A 14,909-nucleotide genomic window follows, 5' to 3' on the forward strand; every position below is an offset into this window, starting at 1 on the left:
TTGGGTATTGATTGGGTGTAGTGGAAGATAGAGCTTGCTAGCATGCAGTAACTGTGTGTGTGTGTGGGAGGGGGGGGGGGTTTGCAGGTAAAAAAACAGAGGCTAACAGAACAGTATTTACCAATGACTTATGTGTTGCAACTGGAAGTGATTTGGACAGACCAGATGACCCTTAGGCCCTTACCTACTATCATATTTCTGTGTGTATGTAAAACATGTCTAATATGAAGTAAACTATTCTGGCATTCAGCATTAAATCAAAAGGTCTAAGAAGAGGAAGATCTATTCAGCTTACCACCTTTCTGTTTTGGCTCATTTTATAACCATGTGCACTCTTGATATCTTCTTGTTTATTTCTTTATAATACAGAAATTTTGTATTTACTTTTATTTCTCAACAGGGACAAGAAACAAAACCCAAGTACAAAGAAATTATTTCTGACCTTGAAGAAAATAAAGATGGAAAAATAGATTTTGAAGATTTTGTGATATTGACACTGAGTCTAACCCTTATGTCTGACCTACTAGAAGACATCAAGAAAGTGAAAAATACCAAATGAGTGCGTAACCCAAGAAAGTCATGTAAAGAGTAGAAATGATCCATTTAGTGACATACACAGGAAATAGAACAAGATTTAATTTATATGATTTTGATACATACCAGAAAACCTTCAAAGGCATGAGGTCAGAAAGAAGTGAATTGAAATTCTTTTTTATTTAATACTTTTTTTTTAACAGATGGAAAACATTTAAGAGCAATGGTTAGAACAACATGAGAGTAGTATGCTCACACATTTACAAAATACAATGATCAGGTCCTTGACATTCTTCACGGGACCCGCACAAATAACCTGAAAACATTTCGGCATCTCTGAAGTGGACATGATGGCTCCCACAGAATACACTGGATTTATTTATATCGATAGTCCCAAAATTTCCCCCAAATACGATTATATGTATCCAGTTTTTCACTTAAGGAGTAAGTAATTTTCTCAATAATCACAATTTCAACCATTTGAGAATGTCACTGCAATATGCCAGGAGTGCTCTTCCACAACAGTGCTATTATATGCCTGGCAGCATGAATACAAGGATTAATAAGGACTTTATCCATAGCTAAGATTGTTTCAGTGGTTTCTTTCCAGTCACCCAACAACCCCACCCAGGAAGTTACAGAAAAAGAATTAGTGCACATCAACCTTATTTTCCGATCAATATCCCCCAGAAAAGATACCACTAATGGACATGACCATCAAACATGAGCTGAAATTCATCACTCCCTTGAATAACTTATTTCACTAATAAAACAATCTAAGAGTAGAAATTCCACATATTTTGCTTTTAAAACTAGAGTTAACTTGTAATCTTTTTTTCTATTTGTTCTAGATATCCTACTTAATAAGGCTGGAAGATAATGTGAAGCCATCAGGCATTTTAAAGATGCATTCTTATTTGTTAGTGCCTCATCATATGTTGACTGTTCATTAAAACATTTTGATGGTTAAGTGATGCTGTTCAACTTTTTTTTATATCAATTATCTTCTAAAAAAAAAATATTAGTTTTCTTAGAGATGGTGCAAACTATATAAGAGTATGATTTATTTTAGGGATTACAATTTTAAATTTCTTTTTTCATGCCACAGAAGAAAATACTTTCCCTGAGATTGTTTTTGTTCTGTATTGTCTTTAAAATCTATTAGAAAAAAGCTTTTTAAAATCATGATCTTAATCAGGAACGATTATTAATAAAAGAAATTTAAAATCCATATTCCTTTGGATCACAGATCATAATTTCTGATTCACTCTCCCCTTCTTATTTGAGTGATACATAAATGCCCATGTAGGAGGCATGTCATAGCTCAATGCATGAACTGAACCCTTAGAAGAAACATGTGAGTTTTCTCCTGCATCATGCAGTCCAATGCTCCTCCTACTCAAATATGGCAATTTTGTACACAGTTTTGCTTAGTGATTACCAATTCATGCCAGGCATTTACCCATTACATTTTAGTAATCATTCAACATGTACCAATGAGCAAGCACTGCAGAGGGATCCTGGCTTGATTCCTGGATCAGGTTTCTGCATCCTGAGTCGGCAGGGCCTGGAAGTGCTGCAAATATAGTGTTCACACCCTGTGGGGGAAAGGAGTCACGGTCATCAAACAAGGGTGAAATCCTGTGGCCAGGGATGGAACCCATGTTTATAGGTTCTAGAAATAGCATTGGTGAATCCTGAACCTCAAGACCTGTCCCTACATTGACCAGACTAAGAACAGTAGTGGGAAGGGAGGGGAAAATCCCCAAGCAGGCCTGGAGTTATGTACAGACCTACTAGGCCTGTGCCTAGGGTGGCAAAATGGGTGGGATTTGCGTATTTCCTTTCCCAACTGTCCTGCAGTCTTGCCTCTTGGAAGGCGCTCCTCCCACTGCTGTCAATATTACCTCCTCTCCCCAAATCTTGGCTCCAGTGGTGATCCTCAAAGCTCAGAGAGTGCAGGGTCTAAGACTGTGTTCACAGGTCACTCCATCTCCGGGCTTTCGTGCAAGGGCAGGGCCAATGAGCACAGGCTTGGTCCCAATTCTCATTGTGCTTTGAGGATCGCCACTGGAGCCAAGATACGTGGTGCCAACAATGAATCAGTGCTTAAGGACAGTGGCTGACCAAATCCATCCCTTGGTAGTTCGGAATGATGACTCTTGGCACCAGGATCCCAGCTGTGGTTCTGAATGAGCTGGAAGAATGAGAAAGAAGGATCTACCAGGTCAAAAGAAAAGAATTACTTTTTTAAAGGATTTTTCAGTTATCATGATCTGGTTCAGCCATATAGAGCAGTGTTTTGAGCAAGGATTCTCAACCCAGTCCTCAGGACACACCTAGCCAGTCTGGCTTTCAGAATATCTACAATGAATTTCCATTGTATGTATATCTATCTCATGCATATTCAATATGGATATCCTGAAAAGCCTAACTGCCTGGACGTATACTGAGGACTGAGTTGAGAACCACTGGTTTAGAGCACAAAGTGGTAAATCTGTAGACTCCTGCTTTATTCTCCTATCCCAGTGGTTTCCTGGGGGACCCCCAGTCAGTCAGGTTTTCTTGATATCCAGGTTGAATATGTATGAGATAGATTTGAATCTCTATAGGGATATAAATAATTTGAATCTCCTATAGGGATATAAATAGTGAACTATTTATATCCCTATAGGAGGGCCAGCTAATAACGCGAGGTGAGGTTTTGGTGGTGGTTTAGGGTTTGGGGGCCACTTTTACATGCAGAGGGAGACGTACGAACAGCACAATGCATCTCAGTGAAGACTGACATCATTTGGCATGAGGAAAGTCTCACAAAGATGAGATTTCTACAATGTTCTCCTAGGGTGTTTTGTTTTATGATGTTTTCAAAACAAATGAAAGAAAAACCAGTGAGAATTTATTGGGGTTTGTTTGTTTCATTTTGAAAAACAAGGGAAAATTCCCTTGGCCCAACCTCCAAACATTGCCAGGATCAGGAACATCCCCAGCTCTGCCTTACTCCACCCATTGATGCGGCTGACCCAAGGCTAGTCCTAGGCCCAGCTTTAGAGCCCAGCCTGAGGCTGGTCCCATTGCCAAAGCCCAGGCTTAATGCCAGAGCCCTCTCTAGAAGCTGAGTCTTATCACCATGCCTCAAAATGGCACCTCCTGCTCAGAAGGAAGGCACCAGAGTGAAGTCAGAGCAGAGGACTCTGGGCTTGGCCCCAGTGTTGGGCCTGGGGCTAGGTCTAGGCCTTATCCTCAGCCTCAGCAATGGGATTCATTCTCCGGGTTCGGACTAAACCTGAGCCAAGGCTTTGGTGATGGGATCCAACCTCTGGGCCAGGTCTCAGCATAGGACCTGGGTCTAGATCTCAGGCCAGGCCTAGGTATCAGGATGGCTGTGTCATTGGGACCCCTTCACAGATGGGGTAAGTGGTGGCCAGGGATGTTCCTGGATCTGTCACTTTTTGGGGGTGAGAGAGATGCAAATGCAAGGAGAAGTCCTGTTTTTTTGTTTTATTTTTGTTTTTTTGTTTAATGTTTATTTCTTTTCTGCAAACTACAGAAATGAAATAAACATTAAACAAAACTACATTCCAGGGGGAGGGGAGAACCCCAAGAATGAAAAAAAAAAGAAACATTTTTTTTCCCCTGCCAGCCCTAATCTTTATCAGGGTAATTTTAAAACTCCCTGCACAGATATTTCCAAAGTGAACTTATGCACATAAGTTTGCTTTGAATTTTCAGGGGTAAGTGACTAGGTATGTACAGAGATTCACTCATGTAAACCTTTTCAGAGAGCATAGCTTGTACATGTACACTTAGAAGCATTACCTTTTAAAATAAAAAAGAATGCATGTTAAGTACTGACTCTGCCCAAACTATGACGCCTCATCCCCAACTGTATCTGCTCAGTTTGCTTAAAAGTACATGCAAAACCAAGTTACACACGTATTTGTATGTGAAAAGAGGCCCAGCCGATTTTGTAACAACTATTTACGTGTTTTATGCACATAAATATCTTTGAAAGTTACCCTCTAAGTGTCCAGTGGCAGCAGAGTAATTGTAAAATCTCATCTTTGTGCCTTGTATAAATAATTTTCCTAGTACATTCACACTGATCAGTCTTACTCAATAGCCCCCGCTGGAAAGAGATAATGACCATGTATGAAACAAAACTTGGGGACGGGATTAGACCACCCTAAAAGTTAACACTTCTAAATTGCATCTGTTGAGGAAATTATGTTACATATTATAAAGAGATTTTAGAACTGTGATTCAAACTTATTTGCTCTCTATTGGATTATAGGAATTCTCTGCTTACTGGCTTGCCCAAATGCATTTAAAATCCTATCAGAATGCTGCTGCGTGAATATCTTTTCTGTGCATCGTCAACCTCAACATTAATGCTAAGCATAGTGCATAGGTTGCTAATACCATTCTGATAGTAAAGAAACTTAATCTAGCACATAAATTCAATTGGAGCTGAGTTTAAATCTTTACTTTCAAGATTAGAATCCTACTGCATTTACTGCATAATGCAGGCATACAAGATCAGAAAACTTACCTGAATTCCATTAGTGGCCAATGTAGGTCACAAGTATCTGGCAGGATTCCTAAGTTCAATAGATTCCATGCTGCTTATCCCGGGGCTTAATAATGGTTTATGGACTTTTATTCTAGGAATTTGTCCAAACCTTTTTTAAACACAGCTACACTAACAGCTTTTATCCCATCCTCTGATAATGAATTCTAGAGTTTAATTATGTGTTGAGTAAAAAGCATTTTCTCCTATTTGTCTTAAATGTATCACCTAGTAAGTTTCATTGTATGTCCCCTAGTCTTTGTACTCTTTGAAAGTGTAAACAACCAATTAATTTACCCATTCCAATCCACTCATTACTGTATTTTATGAACCTCTATCATATCTCCCCTCAGCCATCTCTTCTCCAAGCTGAAGAGTCCTAACTTCTTTAGCCTTTCCTCATGGGAGAATCTTTTCATTCCCTTTATCATTGTGGTCACCCTTCTCTGTACCTTTTCTAATTCTGCTATATCTTTTTTGAGATGTGGTAACCAAAACGGCACACAATATTCAAGATGAGGTTGCACCATGGAGTGATACAGAGGCATTATGAGATTCTCTGTTTTATTCTCCATTCCTTTCTGAATAATTCTAGCTCTGGTTCTGAATGAGCTGGAAATCCAAAGGAGCAAGAAAAAACTGTTGGCTCCAAAAGTACAATAAAAAGAGAATCTCAACCTGGTGATGACTATCATAAGTCAATGTACAAATTAGAAGACTCTGAGTGATAAACAATGTATGTAATGCTGATATATGGTATACATTACTCCAGCACCACTGAGTCTTCAAGGTCTAAAGTAAATCCAATAGCAGACAAATAATGCAAGTTAACATTTCTTAAAATGAAATTTCATTTCACCAATTAAGAAACAGTTGTATTTTATGAGACGTCACTCTGGAAATAAGCATATCCATCACCCATTAGTGTCGGTTTATAGAGGAAATTGAATGGCACATAGCTGGAACAATATAAACACTTCCACAGACATATCCTGTCCACTATTAAACAATTTCCTCTGCTTTTAAATGACTTATTTTTTATCCCAAGGGTAGTAAATGTGGAGCAGTGGGGCCAGAGTTACATTATATGAAAGGTACCTTGTAGACAAGAAACAAAAGTTTTCAATTTTTTAATAGAAGAGGTAGCAACATGCAGTAAGATTTCCCCCATAAAGATGTTCCTTTAAGATGATGGAATGGCTCAGTGTCCATATCTATTCAACCCATGACTTTTCTACACAGACTGCCAAAAAGTATCTCAGGTGCATTGGATGTAGACACTGGCCTAAAGGTTCTAGAACACACCAACTTAATTTCTAGAGGTCAGTGAACAATTTATTTATTTATTTATTTAACATTTTTTTATATACCGAAATTCTAGCAACAATGTTGCTAATCATTTCGGTTTACATATAACATTGGAGTGACTAACATGTGAGTCTTACATGGAACAGGAAAATGAACTTGGAGAAAATTGAATAAATACTAATAACCAATAACATTAAAACAGCAACAGTAGTAATAGACATGTTATATACAGGCGATTAAAATGAATCAGTTATGAATAAGAACAATCATTAGATTGATTATGAATATGATTATGAATATGAACATGAATTATTATGAATAAGATTATGAATATGAACAATCATTAGATGCTAATAAATTCAGTCATCTCTCAATTAATGTGAAATGGAATTATTGACCTATAGGTCAAGGGCGGTGAATTCCCAAGTTATCCCATTGAGCCACTGAATCAGTAAGCTTTTTTTCTGTACAATACTCAATTTAATCTTTATTTATGGATTCTCTTATGTATTTGCAAAATGCTCCAGATGCCATTTATCCTAAAGTAATTAAGGTGGATCAATAACCACAAGGGAGAATGACTGTCTCTTTTCTGCTGTACCTTCAGATCAACTTCCTCTGTTCTGACTTGTCAGAAGCGTTTATCTAGGTTTAGTTTCTAAGAAATGTAATGCACTGCAGCTGAGACCTAGAAATTACATTACTTTGATATTGCATTTGAAGAGATTTACTCTTTTGGGATGTTTATTGTGTAGCTTTTCTTGTTGCTTTTTAGCACTAAAACTATGCTGGTAGGATGCAAGTTGCACTGAGTTTCTGGCCTGCTTAATATAATCCCATAGTGTCTACCTTTACCAGTATAGCAGAGTCTTAGTATCACAAGCAATCCTTTCCATAATATACCACAAAATGAAATTTCAGGTCCTATTCTTTGCATGCAAAAGGATTACATTTTACTGTTTTCTTTTCTGAAGATGGGATCTGTGAGGTTCCAAAAGTCAAGGTACTATAACATGTATACAGTGGGCCCTTGGGTTACGAACAGCTCGGGTTACGATCAAATCGGGTTACGACCAACATTCAAGGTTTCGGGTTGCGAACAAATTTTGAGTTATGAACACAATTTTAGGTTTCGAGTTACGACCAGATTTCGGGTTACGACCGTGTGCCACGTGCGTGCAGTTGTTTTTTTTTTCCGGATTGGTTGTAATTGGCCCGTTGTTGCTGCCTATTGCATTTTTTTTTGTCTTAGAAGGCGGGATTTAAACAGAGATTGGATGGCTAGTATTGCACCTGGGCAGACCTGGCACGGAAATGCAAATAACAGCATCGGGGACAGCATCGGGGGCAGCATCGGTGAACATCATCTGGGGCAGCATTGGTGAACAGCAGCAGGGGGACAGCACTCAGCTGGCAAGGTACAGAAGAGTTTCTGGAGGCCATAGATGTTCTTATAAACATTGGTAGGAAGGGGGAAAAGAGTGTCTGGGGTTGGTGTTGTTTTTGGTTATACTGTACACCTTTTTAGATTTATTTTTTCTTTTATTTCTTCTCCCTGCAGAACACCAAAGAAGTGTTAAAATGGCCCCAAAGATAAAGAAATCAATAACTATTGAAAAGAAGAAGGAAATTGTGCAGAAATTTGAGAGTGGCGTTCGAGTGACCGATCTCGCTCTCATATACAGCATATCAAAATCCACCATTTCCACAATCTTACAAAGAAAAGATTTGTACAAGGAAGTTAGTGTGGCTAGAGGTGTCACTCAAATTACCAAGCAACGATCAACAGTGATAGACGAGGTAGAAAGCATATTGCTAGTATGGACAGAGCTACAAACATTTGTAGAGAAGACCCACCCAGACAGAGGAAAAGCCAATCATTGAATTCACTTGCTTAATGACAATGTCATGTCATACTACAGGACAGTGTTGAAAAAAAGACAGAAACAGACAACCTTAAACCAGTTTTTAATTGAGAAAAAGTTGAGACCAAGTGAGCCAGAAGCAGGTCTTAGTGAGCTACAGACTCCCCCAAGGAAAGAAAGGACACCAGAGAGCCAGATTTCAGACATTCTTATGGAATGGGACTCTCCTTCTGAACAATAACCACCTCCCATTTCGTCCCCCGATGCTGTTTGCTTCCCCTTCCTCCCTTCCTGCAAACCAAAGATGTCAGCTTTTAAATAAATAAATAAATAGAAAAATAAACTTGAATTGTTGTTTCTGGTAGGCTAAGCACATTTTATAACCTTTTGGTGAGTGCACTAGGGAAGTATTGGTGTTTCTGGTGATTAACAACCTTATACAACCATTTTTTATGATAGAAATGTTTAGGCAAAGGGTGCTTTTCGAAGGTTCAGAATCAGAACACATTATTGGTTTTCCCATTGTTTCCTATGGAAAAAATAGTCTTGACTTACAACCAACTTGGGTTACAACCAGCCCTCTGGAACCAATTACGTTCGTAACCCAAGAGCCCACTGTACGTAAACATGCTTTTATTGGTCCAATAAAAGATATCACAACTTCCAAAGTTTCATTGTTTTAGGTGTGTTTCATAATGCATTAAAGCACTTATTAGTTCTGGCAGTTTGTCTGTCTGTCTGTAGCCATCAGTCTATAGTGTTCTGCTTGAACAGATTTGCACATAATTTGGTAACAGATACTGAAATGTAAACCAAGAATGAAACCAATGAACTTCACTAAATGTGCCCAAATCATTGCTTCCCAGTTGCTATTTTCTCATGTAAAGAACATTTCATATACTGATATTTGTGTGTTTTGGGGGTCCCTAGTTGTATGCCATCTACTAGTTGTTGTACGAGGAGCTTTGAGTGAGGAAGATTCTGGGTTGTCTTTGGTTGGGAGTATATTGGAAAAAATGTATATTGGGCTTGCAGTACTATTGGGGGACCATTTGATGGCATCTAGCAAAATGCTGAACAATGGATTGTATTGTATTTTATTGAGATTTTTCAACTTGAATGTTACTAGGGAATTTTGTTGTGGATTCCCCTTTAAGGAGTTTTAAGGGAGATAATGCGTGGGGGAGTGGCCTAGGAGAGTATTAAACTCTGGGCCAGTCTGGTGGGAATCATCCTCTTGGTTTCAGTTTGGAAGAGGAGAGGGACTTCCAGAATATAAGCTGGAGTGGCCAGCCCTCAGGCTGGTGGGCCTAGAGACCCCTCCAGTACGGAGTAGGACCCGCAGGGGTTCTTCCCCTCAAGGGGAGAGGCATGAAGTCAAGAGCTATGGAGTAGAAGAGGTGATTCCTTCCCTGAGGAAAAGACCAGGAGTTAAGAGGAGAAAGGGGGGATTCCATCATAAGGAGCGCCCCATGGAGATCAAAGTGTGGAGGGAAACAGGGAAACCTGCACACTGCTGGAGCGGTGGATTCCAGACAAACAAGGAGACGTGCTGTTGTCTAGGGAGTCTTGAGTAGGAGATGGGAAATGGAGTCAGGGATGGAGTTAAGTAGCTCCCAGGATATTTAGCAATGTGACCCCCATGACCCACATAGACTTTGGTGTCTAAGAGGAAGATACATTTGAGGGGGTGATTCCCATGTGCCCTGAGAAAGGTGTTTAGAAATGGTTTACTTTGGGTGGTGAATGATATTTTGGGAGGTGAGGAGGTATGCTCTACTTTTGGATAGAGTGTGATATAGAGGGAAGCGGAAGTTAAAGAGGAAAGAGGTATTCCAAAATCTGAGATACAGATTATTTACCTTGCTATTGAATGTTTAGCTTGACTGAGTATTCCATGAACTCTGAATAAGTCAGTATGCTCTGTAGATCCTCTATATATCCTGTCCAAGTTGCTGGCTGGACATCCCAGAAAAAAAAAAAGTTCAGTTTCTGGTTGAATCCAGTGTGGAGTGAATTTTTTGGGACAGGATTCATGGATGGGAGGGTGATGGGCATAACTCCCTGACCAGATAAAAAGAGTAAACTGTCCCATTGCCTCTAGCTGGGTCCATGTCACCATCTGTGTGACCCCATTTTCTGAACCCACCAAATAAATTAGAGACACTGACTCACTGTCCAAATTCATCAGATCCTCTTGTTATTTTATATCCCCAAGCTAGGGTTACCTTTCTTAAGATCATTGGTTACAAGTTTGACATAGAAAGATGTCAATTTCATATTATTAGATTATAGAACTATAGGCAAAATGCTACTTGCTTCTAACAGGGGTCCAGGGTTGTTGGGAGTTAGATGTTCATGTGGATTTCCATGTGAGTGTCCATGACATACATGCATCCTAGGAGCATAAGGCGGAGACACCCAGAGCTCCCCAACCTGCTGCAGGAGGTCCAAGTTGCTGAGTGGATCTCAGAGAAGCAGTATAGCAAGTAGGGATGTGAATTGGGCTTCGGACGATTGAAAATATTGTATGATATTTTCAAAATCGTCAGAAATTGGGTGCTCCCCCAAAACGATAGGAAAACCCCACGATATTGTTCGTGGGGGTTCTCTTATCGTTTTGGGGGAGGGTGGGAAAAACAGCACACAAAAATAACCCATAAACCTACCCCGACCCTTTAAAACTAATCCCTTAGATTCCCCACCCTCCCAACCCCCCAAAAAACTTTTTACAGGTACCTGATGGTCCAGTGGGGGTCCCGGGAATGATCTCCCGCTCTCGGGCCGTCGGCTGCCATTAATAAAAATGGCGCCGATGGCCTTTGCCCTTACCATGTGACAGGGTATCCATGCCATTGGCCGGCCCCTGTCACATGGTAGGAGCACTGGATGGCCCGCGCCATTTTTAAAGATGGCACCGGCCATCCAGTGCCCTTAGCATTTGATGGATACCCTGTCAAATGGTAAGGGCAAAGGCCATCGGCGCCATTTTTATTAATGGCAGCCGACGGCCCAAGAGCGGGCGATCGTTCCCAGGACCCCCACTGGACCACCAGGTACCTGTAAAATGTTTTTGGGGGGGTCGGGAGGGTGGGGGAAGCTAAGGAATTCGTTTTAAAGGGTCGAGGTGGGTTTTTTGTTTATCGGCTCGGGCGCAGCCGATAAACAAAGCCTCAATCGGGCTGGCCGAAAAAAAAAACACGATGTGAATCGGAACCGGAATCCGAACCGATTCTGGTTCCGATTCACATCTCTAATAGCAAGTAACTGGTGTCAGAGATTGGGGAGGAGAGCAGGGACGTATTTGAAACATTTTGTTTTAGTACAATTGATATACCTCTTAAATGAATTACTTAGATTACTGTGTCAGTCCCATCTCAGCAGAATCCCATTACATCCCCTCATAGAAATACAACTACTTTGCTATGTAGTCACCCTACAACATCCAACTTCTTCTGGGACCAATATGGCAATAAATATTTTAATCAATGAGAACTTTCATTCCCTCATCTTCTTGCTGTGATTGAGGCTTGGTGTTCCCCTAAGGACTTTGCTTCTTTTGCTGTTGTCTGACATGGAGGTTATCATTTCTCCCTGTTACTCTCCTCCTCCTGAGGTTTCAACTCATTTTTCCACCTCAAGCCCATTCCTTTTCTTCATTTGAGACCCATTTATCCATCGTTTCAGCCCATTTTCATTCCAGGTAGCTTTCTTGCTGGCTTTCCTTTTTCCTGGAACCATCTTCCCCTTCCCTTATTCTTGAGGACTTTAATCTCCATGTTGATGATCCCTCTGACATTTTGCTTCAAATTTCTGTGCCTTAACCTCCTCATTCAAATTCAAACTATGCTCTACTGCTTCCACTTTCCAGCATAGCCACTACCTTAACCTAGTCTTTTCTTCCAGCTACTCTCTTTCAGGCTTCTCCACCTTTGTACTTGTCCTCTTTGACCATCATCTGATAACTTTCACAATTAACCACTCTCCCCTGCAGTCTTGACAATCACCACAGCACCTTTAAGTATATCCAGGCTAGTGGCCCCTCTGTCTTCTTCAGTCCAGTTTCATCTCTCCTCTCCTCTACAACTTTGTCAGAATCTGTTGATAAGGTAGTTTCTTCTTATAACACTATATTTTCCTCTGCTTTGAACTATTTTGGTCCATCCCTCCTCTGTCCTGTAAGGTGTGCTGAACCCCAATCTTGGTTTGCCTCTAGAGTTCACTTCCTACATTCCTGTACCTACTCTGCAGAGCATCTCTGGCTGAAGTCTTGGTCCAGTGCTGACTTCATACATTTCAAATTCATGCTTATCTCCTTCTGGTCTGCTATTACACTTGCAAAGAGTAGTGACCCACTGGGGATCATTACCAATAGTGACCTTAGTTTAACTCATTTAGCTAGGGATAGACAGGATAGTGATTAAGAGGAGGCACCATTCATTACAGCTCCTCCCTCTGTGGGTGCTAGGGTGACCTCCATTCGTGAGGAAATAAAAACAGCTCTCTCCTGAAAGCTTTGGGTGCAGTGCAGTTTGAGTTTAGAGTTTGCAGGAAGTACAGGAGATTTTCCTTCATTGGATTTTGGGCCTCCTTTTTGGGTACAGGTACTCCAGTCTGGTCTGCTTAAGCAAGGTCAGAAAGCTGTCCTTCCAGTCCACTCACTGGCTGACTGGCGGAATTGTTTTGGTATTTCGGAGATTTTTTCTTTGTAAGAAGCCTGTGAGACCCTTGGGTGTTGCCTGGAGAGAAATCACAGTGAAACCTTTCCCTGGGGGCCCAGGATAGGAAAGACCTGCCCCTCTGCAACCTCCTGGAGGACAGAGGTGTGATGGTGATCCACTCCAGCTGTGATTGGTTGTCTGCTCCTACTTAGTCCAGCCATTTTAGGAATTTTTTGAGTCAGTTTGATTTAGATTCAGAGCAATGAGGATGTAGTTTTTTTCCACTCTCTGGTGAGGCCTCCCAGCCTCATCAGGAACTTTATATTTTTTAAGAGGTTCCTCTCTGTGCACACCCTGCCAGAGAGTTGTCCTGTATTTAGTTGCAGTGAGATAGATTTTAAAAAAATACAAGAGATTCAACTCCTCCCAATCATGACTCTCTCCCATGTCTTCACTTTCTTTCTTCCAAGGGTGGATTCTTTTTTTGGGGGGAAGCTCTCACTTATGGCCCAGACAGTGGTATGTTTCTCCCTGTGTTGTGTTAGCTGCTGTACCCCAGGGTGTGAGATGCTGGGGCAAATCAGGTAGGACAAGGCACTGGGTGTTAAATTAAATGTTTACTGATTCTTTAACAATTAAATTGAAATCCATCCCAATAAAAATGAAACTACAGCTGACTGATGTAAAAAGGTGTTTTTCTCTTCTGGGTAGGTGTCCTTTATCTCAGGTATCTGGGTAAAGCTTCCCATGGTGATTTTAAAGTGCACAAAGCTTTCCCAACGGGCCAAATGGGATCCTATTGGAGGGGTCCCTCAAACAAGGAAAAGTCCTACTTGAGTCCATTTATTTACGATTACTCAACCTGTCCTATTCCCTTTGGGTGATGTTCCAAATGGGAAATCTCAGAATCTTGGCCCTTATCCTTGATGTTCATACTGGTAACTTCTTCAGGGAAACAAGAACTGCTAGATGCCGGCAGATACGACTGGTGTGTGACTTGATTTAATGCAGGATGGTCAGTGTCCTGAAGAAGGATCTCCCGAAACATTGCAATGTCGGATTGTGTGCAGATCGCATAAGATATTCTGTGAAAAAACCCGGCATGGTCTCACTATAATTCTACAGGACTGGTAACACAAAAAATATAAGGTCCTAAGAGGGCTTTTTGCACCTATGCATACGATAGCGTTTCAAAGAATCATCTTCTCTGGGATTCCAATGATTAAAAAGCCATAGCTCTTCTAGAGCTGTATAAAACAGGTTGTAGCCCCTAGTGGCACTATATGAGGTTTCCCCAGAGATTTAACAAACATCCCCTCGTTTTGTTGTTTTGAGCTAAATCTCTTGCATTTTTTTAAATCTATCTCACTGCAACTAAATACAGGACAACCCTCTGGCAGGGTGTGCACAGAGAGGAACCGCTTAAAAAATATAAAATTCCGATGAGGCTGGGAGACCACACCAGAGAGTGGAAAAAAACTACATCCTCATTGCTCTGAATCTAAATCAAACTGACTCAAAAAATTCCTAAAATGGCTGGACTAAATAGGAGCAGACAACCAATCACAGCCCTCCGGTTGGAAGTGGCTGAGAGGGATGGAAAGCTCATAGATAGAGGGGATTTAGTGACATCTAGTGGCCAACATGTAGTAGTCACATTTGTTTGTTTTGACTAAACTAAGTTCCATGGAGCAAGGACTGTCTCTTATGTGTAGCTGCACTGTGCTTCATATGTCTAATAGCACTTTAGCAATAATAAATAGTAATAGTATTAATAATAGTAGTAGATATAAGGATGCTATATAGTTTATGTATTTATTTATTCATTTGAAAATGTTTATATACCAACATTAGTAGGGGGATATCACATCAGTTTACATAAAACTGTAAATTTAGCAACAGGCTTTACATCAAACTCAGAACTGAATAAGGAACAGCTTAATAAATAATGAATAATTTAATTATGCTACA

The 14,909-nt window shown here is 40.5% G+C and overlaps 1 protein-coding gene across 1 annotated transcript in view; it reads left to right on the top strand.

Annotated features, from left to right (window-relative positions):
* SNTN (sentan, cilia apical structure protein) overlaps window positions 1-2,885 on the top strand; it is a 32,568-nt gene extending 29,683 nt beyond the window's left edge. Inside the window, exon 5 of the mRNA XM_029601013.1 lies at window positions 401-2,885. Within this exon, the coding sequence (XP_029456873.1) occupies window positions 401-559 (159 nt within the window). The 3' untranslated portion in view covers window positions 560-2,885. The remainder of the gene's footprint in view (window positions 1-400) is intronic.
* The last annotated feature ends 12,024 nt before the right edge of the window (window positions 2,886-14,909 follow it).

The sequence above is a fragment of the Rhinatrema bivittatum genome, chromosome 4 (genome assembly GCF_901001135.1).
Source record: "Rhinatrema bivittatum chromosome 4, aRhiBiv1.1, whole genome shotgun sequence".
Taxonomy (NCBI): Eukaryota; Metazoa; Chordata; class Amphibia; order Gymnophiona; family Rhinatrematidae; genus Rhinatrema; species Rhinatrema bivittatum.